The following is an 18157-nucleotide window of genomic DNA, read 5'->3' on the forward strand; positions in this document are numbered from 1 at the left end:
TCCACACTTGTCCATGAGACGTTATCCAACTCTGCAGATCGAGGTATTGAAGTAATGATAAATTCATTATATACCCTCTTACATATATTTTAAATACAAGCTAAGATGATCACAAATTAATCATTGATTGGCAAAAAGACAAAGAATTTTCAATATATGCAGTCCTGCTTGTGATGTGCTCAATCCATTTCCATAAAAACATACCCTATAAAAATATAAATTATAAAAAACAAAAACAAAAAAACATACCCTATAATTTTATATGTGTGCTTATTATTGTGTATATCTAAAGTTTAGTGAAATCTTAGCTGATGCACTGATTAGCAAAATCATGAATTAGCACTTCTGTGGTCTACAATATTATATAGAGATGCTCAGATTTTGGTGCAACCATAAACTAGTGGTCTTGATCAATAAGCACAAAAGGCACAAAATATGAATCCCACTAAAATAGGTGCATATACACAGAATGTATTGTGATGTCATCAATTTCACAGGGTCGTGATACTCATTACAAACAGGGTGGTGATCCAGAAAGTCGGATCACATTATGAAATCAAGACACACAAAAAAGATAATGGGTATGCAATGCAATAATTCAATTTATTCAATTTGAATTTTGGACAAAATCTTACATTTTCTCGTATCCTATAACCCTTAGTCCTCCTTCACTTTTGAATTGCACCTGTGGATGACAAAATTTACTTTTGAATAAACCATAAAAACATCTTAAAGCAAGAACAGACAGCAGATAAAGGTATCGGAATGGTTCAAAATTTCACTATATTTTTCATACAATAATAAATAATAATCTTCATTTTTTAAAGTCGGACTTAACAACAAGAAACATTAGCTACACTGTATATACTAGCTATTTACCAACTTGCAAAGATGTTAACGCAAGGGGTCATTTTATGGGAGGAAACCAGAGTACCCGGAGGAAACCCACATGTCTGAGCAGGTGACCGCTGTACCCTATCACATACAACTACTACCGATCACAGGGATCGAACTCGGGTCGCAGCAGTGAGAAGCGAGTGTGTTAACCACTACACTACCCAGACACATGGGTTTTTTTCTTCAAAATATTGATATTAAGCTACATGTATTTTTGATCAAATGTTTACAAACTTCAAGCTTTAATCTCATAAATGTTTTTAATTTTTCTACATAATTTTGAAATGATCCTGTACCTAATCATTCAATACTTGTATTGTACATGTCTAGTAATCATATTTATTATGTACATGTAATTATAAGGACCTCATTGGAAATAAGTTAATTTCAGCTTTTATATATGTTATCATATCATTCAATGTCAGATTATTATATTAGTTACTCTATAACTGTTATCACTGCATAGTGCTATAGATTATGTCAGGTTTCAAATATGTTTTAAATTTATAATCACGACATTCTGTGATATCTTATACCTGAATAAAATGAATGAATGGAAATTTAATGATCTGATTGCAAACAATGTTATTTGTTTACCAGTTTATTTCTTTTGAACTCTACAACCAAATATTTATATCCGGTGTTTGAATCATATTATCCAGCACTTGTGCAGTAAGAACTACTGTACAAAACCACAGAGAATTCTGAGTTCTAAGTTTAAATTTGATATATATAAATTGGGTTAAAAATGGCTTCACATGAATATTTTGAAAAAATGTTTGTATGAGAAGTATAGTAAAAATTTCAAGTGTTTTTGAACTTTTTTCCACAGTCTGTACATTTTGGCTGTCCTGGGATGATAATGTTCTCTTAAATCAAGATCAGACAAGAGCATGCTCTTCTAGTTTATGAGAATAAATTGTCCTAGCACCAAGGACAAACAATATTACAGTACCTATCAGATATCAGTTAATTGCTTATTTAACTAAGATTCAAACGTGTTCAATAGAAATATAAAAATTCATTGAAAATGAATCGTTATCATATTGCTCTAAAGCAATCATATTATCATGAATTATTGTAACATTACAAGAAGATGTATGATCAAAAACCATCTACATGATACAAGATACCATTTCTGTTCTTCTTCAAGTGGTGGCACAGGATTTATTTATTTTTTCAGGAACATTGTTCTTGAATTTCGTTTGTAATTTATTTATTTTTTTTGCCTTTTCCAAGAAACTGGAAAACCAAGTTTTTGCTTTTACCCAAATACAGCCGAACATTCACATACCATATTAAGATACACATGTTCAAGATATATAAGGCTGTTAATGATATGCGGTATTTAATACATACAACTCCACACCACACAAAATTTCTACACCACAAATCCATGCAAACATCTCCTGACATTACACACACACATGTATAACAATTAGGAACACAGTTAACAAAAATAAGAAAAAATTTCAAAAGTTAAGACTTCTGACCAAAACCTGGTTGATCTTTGCCAAACCTTTAAAACATGTGTACATTGTATTTTTTTTCTTTGGTGGGGGGAGGGAGGGAGGGGGATGCTCCCCCCTTCTATAGCTATATTAATTTATGTATACTAAAGGATTTTTTTTAGAGATTTAGTGCAGTACAGTATCACTTTAGCATGTTCTAAATTTCCTTCAGCAGTGGATTTTTAATGCAACAGAGCCAAACATGCTAGGTGCAGCATGCTCTTTCTATTCCATGCCATATCTTTCAAAGCATATATATTTCAATTAATCTAGTATGGCAGAGCAGAGCAAAAAAGTAAGTGAAAACAATGTCCATGTAGAAGTGTGTGTCAGTACCAACAACAATACTCCTGCTATTGATATTGTTATCTAATTATAAATACAAGACTCAACAACATCATGGTAGACTTTCATCTTCAGTCTCCTAAAATTATCCTTCCAATGTTAAATCTATATAAAATAACAATTTTTGATACCCTACATTTCAGGAGGGAAACATTCCATGTAAAGTTATTTTTATAAATCTAAGCATCCCATTGTTTGATTTCATAACCTGAACATCAAGTTGCAATAAAGGTAACTGGTAGGAATCGGGAAGATTCTTCAAGGTGTTCCTAGATTCTGTCACCTTAGAAACTAGAAAATGCTCCAATTAGCATTGTAAACAAAATGTTTACAGATCACATGCATGGTGTATTCTTTAAGAAATCAGGGCTGCATTCAAGATTGTAAAAAGCTAGCCTAAGGGCTAGGTATGGTGGTGATTTGTGTCATTTTACACTTTATCGTCTTTTTGTTATTTCGAGGCAAAAAGCAACAAAACAATTTTTACTGACTTTCATCCTGAAATAACGAAAAGATGACAAAATAATGATATTAGCTACTTTTTAAATTCAACGTAATGAAAAGTGGCCAAATTGTAAAATGGCACAAATCAGCTACCATACCTAGCCCCTTGACTAGCCGCTACAATCTTGAACACAGCCCAGATTACAAGCACTGTATTAGATTTCTTTCTCCTAAATTTGCTACAGGGTGTCAGAGAAAATGAGAAATAAAGTACAGCTGGAGTTACAATATATATATGCATAATTCTAAAACTCTACAAAATTAAGAATTAAAGCATAAAAAACCAAATCTGGCTACATATTTAGATGCAGTATAAAAGTGTACCTTTCTGTAGAACATTCTTTTCATCTGCTATCAATACACAAGTGACATCTTTACACCATAGATAGGATATGTGGAAGCTACCATATTTCAGTCAAAAACTCTCTTCAGGTCAAATGCATTTCTAGCTAATACATGTATCAAAGTCTATATCTACACAGGCTCTACGCCACAACTGTATACAATATCAAAGTTTGAAAACGCATGTAATACTCAAAAGCCTATACACTGTACTAAAGTATAAAATGCATATATCTATAAAGTAAATTTCAATTTTGAAAATATATGACGGCATGAACCTCACGCTGACATGCTTCGTGAAGCATGTTAGTGCAGCTGTACTTCATGAAAAGCATGCCAGCTTGAAGCATTGCAGTTCATACCCTTATATATATATATTTTCAAAACTGAAATTTATTTTTACATTTACAATCTACTTTTATTTCTGTTGGAATTCCCAGTCGTTAAAATAATTAAAATAGACAAATTACTGGTGTAATATCTACCAACATAACACAGTGTTCACAGCTACATCACAACGAAATGGCTTTCATTACAATTAGTAAAGACATCAGAGGCAAAAACACTGGAAATGTAGATATTTGTATATGTAGTTTTCATCCAGGTCATTCTCTTTCATATGATTTAATAGCAATGTATCAAAATTCACAGAAACACGGATGAAAGTTATGATTAATGCTAAACGAGTAGGTTAATTAATTAGTAATTTTCTTGTCAAAGCTAAATGTAAAATCAGCTGAAAAGGTCAAGCAAGCTATATCAACATAAGAAAAAAAAAATGATATAAAGGTATATGATATGCTATATTATGTATATAGATTTTTTAATTAAGAACTTACTGGTAAGGATTGCTCCGAGGTAGACTCATGGAATACATTATTCATTTTCTCAAGCTCATCGGCCTGTTGAGCAAAATATATAAATTGAAAAAAGATATCATGTAAAAGAACATACTTCTATCTCTTGAATGCTGATAGGCAATTTGGATAATTTTGTTCTACAAATCTTCAAACAGAATTGGGGGGGGGGGGGGGGGGGACGTGGAGGAGGAGGGGGGGGGGGGGGAGGTAGTGAACAAATAGTTTTATTCAAAATCTTCTATAAATCAAAACAACCACTTGATTTCATATTAAGCTACACAGATTCAGATAATTTTGTTTGTTAGCTGTGCTTCTATGGAGACTGTTAAATTGTAGCTCAAACTTACACAAGATATACTCCGAGTTCTTTCTTTACCCGCTCAAACTTACACAAGATATACTGCGAGTTCTTTCTTTACCCATCTCAATCTTACACAAGATATACTGTGAGTTCTTTCTTTACCCATCTCAAACTTACACAAGATATACTGCGAGTTCTTTCTTTACCCATCACCCATCTCAAACTTACACAAGATATACTGTGAGTTCTTTCTTTACCCATCTCAAACTTACACAAGATATACTGCGAGTTCTTTCTTTACCCACTCAAATTTACACAAGATATACTGTGAGTTCTTTCTTTACCCGCTCAAACTTACACAAGATATACTGTGAGTTCTTTCTTTACCCGCTCAAACTTACACAAGATATACTGCGAGTTCTTTCTTTACCCGCTCAAACTTACACAAGATATACTGTGAGTTCTTTCTTTACCCGCTCAAACTTACACAAGATATACTGCGAGTTCTTTCTTTACCCATCTCAAACTTACACAAGATATACTGTGAGTTCTTTCTTTACCCGCTCAAACTTACACAAGATATACTGTGAGTTCTTTCTTTACCCGCTCAAACTTACACAAGATATACTGTGAGTTCTTTCTTTACCCGCTCAAACTTACACAAGATATACTGCGAGTTCTTTCTTTACCCGCTCAAACTTACACAAGATATACTGCGAGTTCTTTCTTTACCCATCTCAGACTTACACAAGATATACTGTGAGTTCTTTCTTTACCCATCTCAATCTTACACAAGATATACTGTGAGTTCTTTCTTTACCAATCTCAAACTTACACAAGATATACTGTGAGTTCTTTCTTTACCCGCTCAAACTTACACAAGATATACTGCGAGTTCTTTCTTTACCCATCTCAATCTTACACAAGATATACTGTGAGTTCTTTCTTTACCCATCTCAAACTTACACAAGATATACTGTGAGTTCTTTCTTTACCCGCTCAAACTTACACAAGATATACTGTGACTTCTTTCTTTACCCGCTCAAACTTACACAAGATATACTGTGAGTTCTTTCTTTACCCATCTCAAACTTACACAAGATATACTGCGAGTTCTTTCTTTACCCATCTCAAACTTACACAAGATATACTGTGACTTCTTTCTTTACCCGCTCAAACTTACACAAGATATACTGCGAGTTCTTTCTTTACCCGCTCAAACTTACACAAGATATACTGCGAGTTCTTTCTTTACCCGCTCAAACTTACACAAGATATACTGTGAGTTCTTTCTTTACCCGCTCAAACTTACACAAGATATACTGCGAGTTCTTTCTTTACCCATCTCAAACTTACACAAGATATACTGTGAGTTCTTTCTTTACCCGCTCAAACTTACACAAGATATACTGTGAGTTCTTTCTTTACCCGCTCAAACTTACACAAGATATACTGTGAGTTCTTTCTTTACCCGCTCAAACTTACACAAGATATACTGCGAGTTCTTTCTTTACCCGCTCAAACTTACACAAGATATACTGTGAGTTCTTTCTTTACCCATCTCAATCTTACACAAGATATACTGTGAGTTCTTTCTTTACCCATCTCAAACTTACACAAGATATACTGTGAGTTCTTTCTTTACCCATCACCCATCTCAAACTTACACAAGATATACTGTGAGTTCTTTCTTTACCCATCTCAAACTTACAAAAGATATACTGCGAGTTCTTTCTTTACCCGCTCAAACTTACACAAGATATACTGTGAGTTCTTTCTTTACCCATCTCAAACTTACACAAGATATACTGTGAGTTCTTTCTTTACCCATCTCAATCTTACACAAGATATACTGTGAGTTCTTTCTTTACCAATCTCAATCTTACACAAGATATACTGTGAGTTCTTTCTTTACCCGCTCAAACTTACACAAGATATACTGTGAGTTCTTTCTTTACCCGCTCAAACTTACACAAGATATACTGCGAGTTCTTTCTTTACCCGCTCAAACTTACACAAGATATACTGCGAGTTCTTTCTTTACCCATCTCAATCTTACACAAGATATACTGTGAGTTCTTTCTTTACCCATCTCAAACTTACACAAGATATACTGTGAGTTCTTTCTTTACCCATCACCCATCTCAAACTTACACAAGATATACTGTGAGTTCTTTCTTTACCCGCTCAAACTTACACAAGATATACTGTGAGTTCTTTCTTTACCCATCTCAATCTTACACAAGATATACTGTGAGTTCTTTCTTTACCAATCTCAAACTTACACAAGATATACTGTGAGTTCTTTCTTTACCCGCTCAAACTTACACAAGATATACTGCGAGTTCTTTCTTTACCCATCTCAATCTTACACAAGATATACTGTGAGTTCTTTCTTTACCCATCTCAAACTTACACAAGATATACTGTGAGTTCTTTCTTTACCCGCTCAAACTTACACAAGATATACTTTGAATTCTTTCTTTACCCGCTCAAACTTACACAAGATATACTGTGACTTCTTTCTTTACCCGCTCAAACTTACACAAGATATACTGTGAGTTCTTTCTTTACCCATCTCAAACTTACACAAGATATACTGCGAGTTCTTTCTTTACCCATCTCAAACTTACACAAGATATACTGTGACTTCTTTCTTTACCCATCTCAAACTTACACAAGATATACTGTGAGTTCTTTCTTTACTCATCTCCTCTGGAATGTTATCTTCATCATCTGAGAGTCTAAAATAATTCCAGAAATTCATTCATAAACATGTGCATAATTCTCAGTATATAGTGCATCTTTCTTCAAATACCTTGATACGGAAAACAGATCGACACGCTCATTATATATTTCAGTTCAGTTTTATTTGCTTGGAAATTGGTATGCTAAAAAATAATTTTATTTCCAAGCAACCAATAACCATGGAGATTTATTCAAAATTTGAAATATCATACACTAGAAAACTGACCAGTCAGCAAGAGCCCAGCTATTTGTTTATTGTAGAGCTGACCATTGTAATAATTCATGACTTTCAAACCCGGCCTGTATCTCCGTGACCTTAATTGACTTAGTGCAAATGATTTTATTATACTTCAATAGGTCACAAATATATGTTATCTTTGTGTCAAATTGTGGTAGTGTGAGTGATATTGGCATTCCTACTAGCTCTTGCTAGTGGGTTAACCCTTTAGCTCGATTTGTAGAGTGCTGGACTTGTGTGCCATAGACCCATGTTCAAGTCCCATCAGAGGCATAAAAATGTCTCTGTTACAAAATATAATAAACAAACATCAAACACTAATAACTACTCTCACAGAATGAAGATGATTGCATGAAACATGCCTTATTATCTGTACAAAAAATGTGAAAACTAGGAAGAATTGCTTTAGCACACTAAAACTGATGTCTCCCTTTATATTTTACATTGATTTTTAAAAACATTTTTAGGGATCAGCTTTAGTAGAAAATTAAGAGTTATGGTACATAACCTCTATGTACATTTCCTTCAACCAAGGAACAGTGTTGTGAACATACCTAATATCAAAGGCCTATGTCAAAAGACAAAGAAGTTATGGCCCGGACAGAGAAAAAAAATGACCCCAAAATTGTATTATTTGACTTTTACATAAAAGTTGAAGGTCAAAGGTCATCAAAAATGGCACGCAACACAATGTCTTATCATGGTATACCAACATACCAAATATCAAAGGCCTATGTAAAAAAAGACAAAAAAATTAAGGTCTGGATAAAAAAGATGCCCCCAAACTTCTATTATTTGACCTTTACATAAAAAGTCAAAGGTCATAAAAAATGACACATGACATACTGTCTTATCATGGTATACCAAATATTAAAATACAGACACACTTTGTATGAGAAGAGGAAGAAGAATTCACACTAAAACAATACATGTATATCCTTCTTCTAGGAAGGGGAGACACAATGAATACACGGTAGACTCCTAAAGCTTACACTGTAAAGCCTAACTTTTAGTAAAGATATCCATGAAATCTAGATAATGTAATTTAATTTAAAGTGAAAAAAGAACAAATAAAATGGGACAAAACACAGACTGATAGATGGAAATCCCATATGAAAAGTGGAAGAAGAAAAGCTAGCAAACCCAGCTGTCTTGACACTTCCCCAACTGTCGCTACGCAGCTTTAGATAAGAATTTGAATAATAGAAAACTATAGTCACATTTATTGGTCAAAAGATAAAGTGGGCGATACCATATAAAACGGATGAATAATTTGAATCAGGATTGAAATACATTACATGAAGTGAAAGTAAAACCGAATCAGACACACGTATCTAGGAGAAAAACATCCCTACTCCTGATTACAACATTCCAAATAAATACTATTTGCTTGTTGAATTTATCTGTGTGCCCCAAACAATGTTTACCATAACCAATTCAAACTAAACAAAATTATAGGTAATTTTGAATATCATGAAATTATGCCTACATTGACTATGTCTCTGTCTAAGGGAAAGATAACTCCTGTGAGAAAAAACAATGACACCTTCGAAAAAGCGGAATGTTTCATGCTGCAGGAAAATATGATGTTTCATCCATTTCAATAATGTGATCAATTCAACCATTCAGATAATGCACTCTACAGAATTCCAGGTGTATACGGTAAAGTGTTAAATGAGTTACAATAATATCATTGCTTAATTTCTTCCACATTTATTGTACAACTGGATACAGAGGAAGATAAACTCTTACTGTTCACTTTCTGTGTTCTGTCTCCTGAGCTGTGAAGAAGCTGCAGGACCAAATGTGTACAGCCAGTGATTCTTGATGAAGAACTTCATAATAAGTTCATATGCCAGTAATCTCCCTTCCCTGCTTTCCCAAGCATCAAGCAAGAATCCTATTTTCAATGAAAATAAATAATTATATAATTTTTTTTTATAATTCAAAGCTTACAAATGATATTCTAGGTAATTATGAATCAACCACAAAACTCAGCATCGCTGAATATTGGTAAAATAAACATTTCCTTCATTTATACACAATTTTAAATCCTAGAGAAACAGATTATACCTACCCTTCTCACTGTTTACAGATGCTCTGATATGACTAGAACAGCCTGGGTCTGTTGTTTTTTCCTCCCTCTGTAAAATGTCCATGCTAGGGATCCACCCTTGGACTAGAGATTGCAAAAGGAGACTGACCAGAATAGCACAGTGGCTGCATTTAGACACTGAAAATCAAACAGCAAAGAATCTATAAACAGGAAGTACAGGGAAACTTATTTGATTTAAGGGTACACACTCATAACTGCAGCTGTGACACTTCCTCTTCTTGTATGTGTAATTTGTCATATCAAGCAGAAGTTCAGCTATAATATTCAGAATAATAGCAGCTATCACATAGTCAAATAGACTTGGAATCTAAGTCTTGAAAGAGTTGTCATTTTTTTATGGTTGTCCACTTATTTCTCCTGTTTGTAGAGGATTTGAATTCATGGATATGCCATACCATGAAAATCAGACACTAACACCAACAACCCATCCCCCAATGAAATTTGTTATCATAACATGATTCTTATAAACAGCACAAGCTTTGCCTCATACATGTATTACCAAGTTACTGCATAGACTTACCCAGGTATTTAAAAATGGAGCTGGCAGCTTGTCTAACTGTAGAGGCAGGGTGAGACAGATACAGTAAAAATGAGTTGGTGTAGGTTGGCCAATTTGACAACATCATTTGTAGGGGCAACACCTGTATATAAATCAAAACAATTCAGGCAAAATACATGTACAGTAAAACTCGAATATAGCGAACACGGATATAGCGAAATTCGCTATATCAGAGTTTTACTGTACATGTTGTGAGAGTAATCCATAGATTAACGAACAATCTCTCTTACAATTGTTTTTACATTTTCATCCCTTGAAAACCATTCATAACCTCGGCTGCACCTTGGTTGACAATGGGTTGGGTTGGGGGGGGGGGGGGGGGGTGAAAATTTTCAATCTCAACCTCAACTACATGCACAATTAATATATTGGCAACTAAGTCATTATTTCTTGGAATATCATAAAATTGGCCACATTCAATCTCTAAGTGATGAGAAGATCAATGATATTTACTTGCACCAATATATTATACATGCATACATATGTATATCTGATGCGGGTTTTGTTCGATGTAGTTGAAGATCAACACTTGGTAGAAGTTTTGAAATCACTATGAGCTTCTTGTATGAACATATTTGATCTTTGTTTCACCTCACATTTAGTTTTCAATTAGTTCTTATTTACACTTTTTTTTTAAAATCTATATGTATCCAAAACTAAAATATATTTATAATCCCCTCTTTTATATTTGACCCCCAACAGGGGAAAATATTTGAATCACATTCTTGATAGATATATTACTTAAAAATACAAGCATTGTACATAATGTATTTATAAGCATAAAAAAAAATACAAGCAGTACTATATTTTAAAAATTTTAACCAATACAAGTATTTCAACATTCTATATATTGTAATCTAATGTAATAGCTTCCGCCTCATTCGAAATAGTACATTTCTTAACACCCAAGACAAGTAAATCTCAATGCTTTTTAATGTACCTTGATAATGGACAAACAGACATTCAACAAGCCTTCAGCTGCATAGGCATCCAGGAACTTGATTGGCAGATTCTAAAAGGTTATGAATTATCCAAATACTGATGTTATTGTCTAATGGGTACTGTTATTATTTATCATCATTCATCAAATGTGACTCAAAGTGAACTGTAATTATTCCTTAAAATACTTACAGTTGTTTGCACCGAGCTGAAAATGTTCTCGGGTCCAAGTATTCCTTTCAGAAGTTGCTGAATAACTTGCTCAAATGTTGAAAAAGCCTCCTGAAATACAAAATCATTTCAAACCACTTCTAATCTAAATCCTTGGGATGTTTGACTTCTAATCTAAATCCCTAGGATGTTTGACTTGGTAAATAACATGGGTGATTGAAATTTTCAGTCACAAACTCACAAATGACTAGGTATCAAACACATTCAACCAGGCATGTCTTAAAGGTGCACATGCTCCAATTCATATGTCAGATTTTAATGAAGATATCAATACTACGGTAGTCTATAAATAAAATGAAACTAAACACTCTATCAAATATGCTTACAGAAAACTATACTTGTAGAGGTATAAATGAAAATAGTTTTAAATGACAGCCTGTCTTTTTACACACTTTCCTTCCGAAACAACGAGTCTTGTAGAGATATAAATGAAAGTAATTTCAAAATACACATTACTTTATATACTTTCCTTCCAAAACGATTAGAGTGCTGACCATGTGACATTCTTATTAGCATACCAATTGCTATTTTCCAGCAATTCTTGGATCTGTGCATATCTAACTACACTTTAGTGTTTTATCTAGCATCATGAATTTATTCTGATAGGTCCTTACTCCTATATAAACAGTGAATGAATTTGATGTTAAACTTACAAATGCCTTTGTTTTCTTTATACCCATGTGTGAAGGAGGCACAATGCAAATATTACACAAATAAGGCCAACCGAAGATGTCCAAGAGTTAAAGAAAGAACTAAAAACCTTTCATTTGGGATGAAATTGAATAGTTTATGTTGCACAAATTAATATACATATATCATCATTATAGATACAATAACTGTGTTAGTTTGGAAACTTAAAAATACTGATTATCAGGACGTATGTACCTTTAACATGATATAAAATTATCTTTCTTTCTCTCCCTTTAGTTGAGCTATCTTTACCTTGATGTCACTACACAATATATAAGTGACAATGCTTTACCTTGATGTCACTACACAATATATAAGTGACAATGCTTTACCTTGATGTCACTACACAATATATAAGTGACAATGCTTTACCTTGATGTCACTATAAGATATATAAGTGACAATGCTTTACCTTGATGTCACTATAAGATATATAAGTGACAATGCTTTACCTTGATGTCACTATAAGATATATAAGTGACAATGCTTTACCTTGATGTCACTACACAATATATAAGTGACAATGCTTTACCTTGATGTCACTACACAATATATAAGTGACAATGCTTTACCTTGATGTCACTACACAATATATAAGTGACAATGCTTTACCTTGATGTCACTACAGGATATATAAGTGGACAATGCTTTAGCTGCATGTTCTCGTATGGTAAGCTGGGAATGATACAATAATTCAAAGACAACAGCATGAATCTCCTCAGATATAAAATTTGGCACAGGTGGGATATCCTGTAACATAATGATAAAATATGTATTGAATAATTGTACTAAACTATAAAATAAATTCCAAACATCTATAAAGTTATTTCAGCATGATAATGTAATATCTTCTTTTAAAAGAAACAAACTTAAACATGTGTGTAATTTACCATTTAATTAAGTTTCAGATATATAAAACTCTATACCAGTGACTGGCTGTGGAGACAAAACTGTGGGGTGTTGGATCTAGAATCTGCTTTCTCTGTGTATTGTTGGACAATGGAATTGATTCCTTTAACACATTTACAAAATAAAAGTCTCAAGTATACTAGAACCTAATTTTAGAAAAATCTGGATAAATATGTCTACATAAAAATGGAATTACACAGAGGCTCAATTTATAAATTCATGCAGAATTCCTTATATTTCATTGTCTTACCCATTACTGCACCCTCTACAGCTTGCCATGGGGAATTCTCAGAGACACAGAGCTGTAAAGATAAAATTTTAGAAAATTTTCACTTTTGAATTCAGTAAATCCAATTATGAAAATAAGACGCAATTTTTTCTTTATAAATAAACGACTTCAACAATCTCCTTAAATGACTAATAATTGATACATGTACTTATTCCATTTGAATACACTCAATGAATCATTTCCTTTTTACCATCATACCTTCATAAAGAAGGCAATCAGGATAAATTTTCTGCCAAGATGCCCTAACAATCTTCACCGAAAGTGCCATAGAAACAGGACACAATGAACCCTGGCATACAAGATGCATCACTGTTTAGCACATGGTGAACTCATTTGAATTAAACTGAATTTTCATGAGGATGTTTTCCAAATTCATTTAATACAGGTATATTGTAGCCATGCTGATCAAGAGAAAATATGAAAGTAGTTTTCCTACATATTCCAATGAAACTTTTAGCCCCCCCCCCCCCCCCCCCTTCAGTTTAAGGGCATTTGAATAAACTTAATTCTACATATGATGATACCTTTGCCTAAATTTTGTAATTTCGGATCCAGTGGTTGAAGAAAAGGAATTTTTATCTGAGCACACCTCATTTTCTCATTTCTATTATTTTCTAACTAACTCCTTGATAATTAAGGGATATAACCCTTTATTTGAATCAACATGAAAACTCATTACTCAAGGCTAGATGTGCCAAGTTCAACTGGTCCAGTGGTTTTTGAGAAGGGGATTTTTAAAATGTAAACATCCAATTTTCATGATTCTTCTTATCTTCCCTGTGTGATCCTTCATTTGTAAAACTTCAATCCCATTCAACAAAGGCACTTTAAGCCAAGTTTGTTTGAAATTGGCTCAGTGATTTTTATTGAGAAGATTTTTGAAATGTAATATCAAATTTTTCATTATTCTTAATTATCTCCCCCTTTGAAAAGGGTGTGTCCCTTCATTTGTAAAACCTTAAATCCTCTTTAACCACGAATGTGTTGTACTAAGTTTGGTTGAAATTGGCCAAGCAGTTATTGAGAAGAAATTCATTATGTGAAAAAGTTAACGATGATGATACAGATGATGAACAAACTTTGATCAGAAAACCTCACTTGAGCCTTCAACTCTAACGAACTAAAATTGTGGCACCAAAGTTTGACATGAATGTTTATATATAAAGCCACCTCAAAACAAAAATACCTTTACAAGCTCTTGGAAAATTTTCTCTTGGTCAGCTAGAGGAAGATAAGAAACTATTGGTCCCAAATTTTTGGCACAAGAATTTCGTATAGCAGACCACACGTCTGTTACTGCAGATATGATTAGCCTCTGAAAAATTTAAGTAGGTATTACATGAAGCAAACATTTCTTACCAACAAAACATCTTTTGTGGTAAGTTTAGTACTAAAACATGATTTATATTTCTTCTTTGGTTTTGTATATTTCTTATTCTATGGGATTAAAAAACCTGAGAATATGAATTTGTGAGTGAAGTGTTCATTTAAAAGATTTACATGTATATCAGCAGAGGCCTTTAACAGTCACCCGAGTCCATGCATCACATTTTCAAAAGTTTATGACTTGTGTGCATGAAATTTTAAAAATCATTAATACACAAACATTTCTAACATATCAATAAGTAATTTGCCATAGGACCCAAAACTCCTACTCTAAGAATATTCAATTGCTTGCTTATGTAATGATACTCAGGAGAAGATTTCAGTAGATGACTAAATGCTCATAATAATCATGCAAATATCTAGCCTCCTAGATGTCCAGAAGTAAAGAGATTTTTCTACAATGTGCATGTAATGCATTTTCAGTATATGACCAACTTAGCCCCACCCTGGGGCATAAACCCTAAATCCATGGGTCATGATTTTCACAATTTTGGTAGCAGGTTCATTGCTTATCATAATCATGCAAACAGTTTGACTGCTTCATATCCAGGAGTAAAGAAGGTTATTTCTAAAGTTTTCAATAATTTTGATGATTTTGGTCCCATTCCTCAGGCCCCAGGGAGGCAGGGTCAATGAAATTCCTAATTTTTGTTCTGCTTTACCCATAGATGCTATGTACCAAATTTGGTTAGAATGGATTCTGTCGTTCACAAGAAGAAGCTGAAAATGTTCAAATGTTCCCAACCAATGCATGAGACAGGGAAAAACAGATAGCAATATGTCATCTGCGTGACTCTGGTGATCTAAAAAGCAAGTAGTTTTACTTCATGAGTGATACTTCTCGTTAAATTATGTTATGATAAATTCTTTTTGTATAATTGGGGATCTACAGTACATCTATTAACTAATGATACTTTATTAACTTTTATTATTTACCTTCAAATACTATTATGGTGTATGTTTGTAGATTATTTTTTCATATCAAAATATAAGAATAAAGAAAATAAATTGTAAATGAATAATTATCAGCATGCAAAATACAAGGAGCAATTTTATTCCATACCATGTGTAGATACCCCAGTATCTTTTTTTAAACTATAAACCAGTACATACTATCTAAATCCTACCTGTATCAAATGGATGTGTTCAAAATCCAAAAGCTCCTCTTTATTTTCCCTCAACCATTCCATAAAGTGGATAATAGTTCTGTTTCGGACAACATGGACATCTGAGACTGAAATAAATATAGTAATGAAAAATCAGCAGGGAAACATCATCCTTAAAAAATGTATCTAAATTTCATCCTAGTAAATATGTGTGTTAAAAATGGATTGAATTTTAACAGATTTTGTGTCACCTTACCTTGTTTCATTGTGTATTCAAATGCATGTATTAACTGAACAGAAAGTGGCTGCTGTATGTACCTGAAAGGTAAAAATATAAGTTTTTGATAATACAAAATTTGCATGTGCAATCTCTTTAATCCCATTCACAATACTTGAAAAAAAACTTGATGGCAGGTCAATATATGTCCTTTAAATCTACCTCTAATTTCCACATACCATTTAATAATATTGTCCAAAAGATCATTCAACATGGCTTTTACATGCCCATCACTGGCTTCAAGTGTTGTTCCAGTGCTGGACATCTTTCGAACTCGTCTCCTACCATCTCTTCCTGCCTCTGACCACCCATATCTTCTATCAAAGACATAACAGGTCAACTTATTTAAAACATTGTCATTGGAAATCAGGGCCACTAGCTGAGTCTCAGTGTGTGGGGCACATATTTCTTCATACACATGATGATTTCCATCCCCCTTTTGGAACCCCTTTCCAGAGTCATCCAGGTTGGAGAGATGCTTGTGAATGGATTTCAACATGAGCTGCTCCTCTGAGGAGGATTTGGCCGACAAAAGTGCAGTAGCACTGCTGAAAAGTCCATCAGCATCTGATGTCATTTCTGTGCGGTGAAGATCATCATGTCTGCAATTTACAAAGCAAATCAGGTGAATTGTTTTCAATTTTTCAGTCGCTGTTAAACAAGATACTTACCTGTGGCTACATGTACGTTAACAAACACCTTTCATTGCTTGTATTGCCTTGGTGATGTGGGAAGTTTGGGCTCGTTTTAATATTTATATAAAAGCAGGAAGCCTAATAATCTTATTACACGTCATTCAATAAAGTCCAATCACTAATTAATTGCATATTGGTAGATGGTCTTCTGGATTAACTTCAGGCCAGGCCAGGTTCATGCATGTTTACAGAATACCGAGTTATAATAAGATTTAATGTGCAAATTGTTTTAAGCCTTTAAACTATTACAATCCAGTAACATTTAAAGAAAAGGATAACCAAATCTTTTAAATACAGCAAATCTTCACGAGTTGTGGATATATTACCTAATGTTACTTCGAGTAAATTCGGCATGCTACATGGGTTGTTATAGACGCTTTCAATCCTTGCACAATTTCACACTGCCATGATATTACGGCATCTCTGCCATTTTTCACAGCTACTAGCTAAAATGCAACTTTGATATACTGATATATGTTTCCATATCATTCAATTTTGATAAACCAACTAGAAATAAAAAATTCTATCCGAATTTCTTTCGAAAATATGTAAACTCCATTTTGTTGACGTCATAGATGAATTTCGATCCCGAGCGGTTCCCAAACTCGAGGATTTCGAACGTTGTTTTTTCAAATGTCAGGCGCATCGAACCAAGGGAGGGGACATGAGGCCTTCCCCTCCCACTTTTTTGACAACGTTCATTTTCCGTTATATTTACATGCAAAGTAGTACAATGATCCCCCTCCCAATTTTGTATGTCAAGACTACCTCACCCCCACGGTTTGGACGTAAAAACATCTTTTTATTTATTTTTTTAAATTGATAGCTGTGGTAGGGTGATTGTTATTGGGTGGGGGTTTTTTTTGGAGGGGGGGTGTTATTTTTTCCTTTGGGGGATGTTTGTTTGCATTTTTGAGGGGGTGTTGTTGGGAGTTTGGGTTTTTTTGTGTTTTTTTTTGGGGGGGGGGGGTTTCTCCTCCCGTTAATTGTTACTCTTGAAAGTTTGTTAATGTTGCGTCCCCCTTCCACTTTGAAAAAATGATGCCACATGTCCGCATGTACTGTCAATCTGACGTTTTCACTAACTGCATTTAGGCCTATACTTTTACTATGAAATGGTACATAATTTAAAAAGAAGAAAGGAAAAACTCTGATTATGGATTGAATTTTAGATCTTTTCCAGTGAGTATTAAAGGAATGTAATTATGGGGGCA

General features: G+C 33.7%; 1 protein-coding gene across 3 annotated transcripts in view; it reads right to left on the minus strand.

Annotated features, from left to right (window-relative positions):
• Window positions 1-17550, minus strand: part of LOC125653195 (uncharacterized) — a 27510-nt gene extending 9960 nt beyond the window's left edge. Inside the window, exons 1-17 of one of the 3 annotated variants that reach the window (XM_056141958.1) lie at window positions 17270-17550; window positions 16428-16850; window positions 16228-16289; window positions 15993-16099; window positions 14666-14794; window positions 13441-13492; window positions 13208-13293; window positions 12894-13031; window positions 11553-11642; window positions 11362-11433; window positions 10383-10503; window positions 9824-9979; window positions 9499-9646; window positions 7438-7504; window positions 4439-4501; window positions 3582-3605; window positions 636-685 (exon numbers count right to left, since the gene is read on the minus strand). In XM_056141958.1, coding sequence (XP_055997933.1) covers window positions 636-685; window positions 3582-3605; window positions 4439-4501; window positions 7438-7504; window positions 9499-9646; window positions 9824-9979; window positions 10383-10503; window positions 11362-11433; window positions 11553-11642; window positions 12894-13031; window positions 13208-13293; window positions 13441-13492; window positions 14666-14794; window positions 15993-16099; window positions 16228-16289; window positions 16428-16825 — 1763 coding nt within the window. In that variant the 5' untranslated portion in view covers window positions 16826-16850; window positions 17270-17550. Of the gene's footprint in view, window positions 1-635; window positions 686-3581; window positions 3609-4438; window positions 4502-7437; window positions 7505-9498; window positions 9647-9823; window positions 9980-10382; window positions 10504-11361; window positions 11434-11552; window positions 11643-12893; window positions 13032-13207; window positions 13294-13440; window positions 13493-14665; window positions 14795-15992; window positions 16100-16227; window positions 16290-16427; window positions 16851-17269 lie in introns of all 3 variants that reach the window. The other 2 variants (XM_056141951.1, XM_056141961.1) reach the window with 2 other exon arrangements.
• Window positions 17551-18157: the final 607 nt, after the last annotated feature.

This window comes from Ostrea edulis, chromosome 1 (assembly GCF_947568905.1).
Source record: "Ostrea edulis chromosome 1, xbOstEdul1.1, whole genome shotgun sequence".
Taxonomy (NCBI): Eukaryota; Metazoa; Mollusca; class Bivalvia; order Ostreida; family Ostreidae; genus Ostrea; species Ostrea edulis.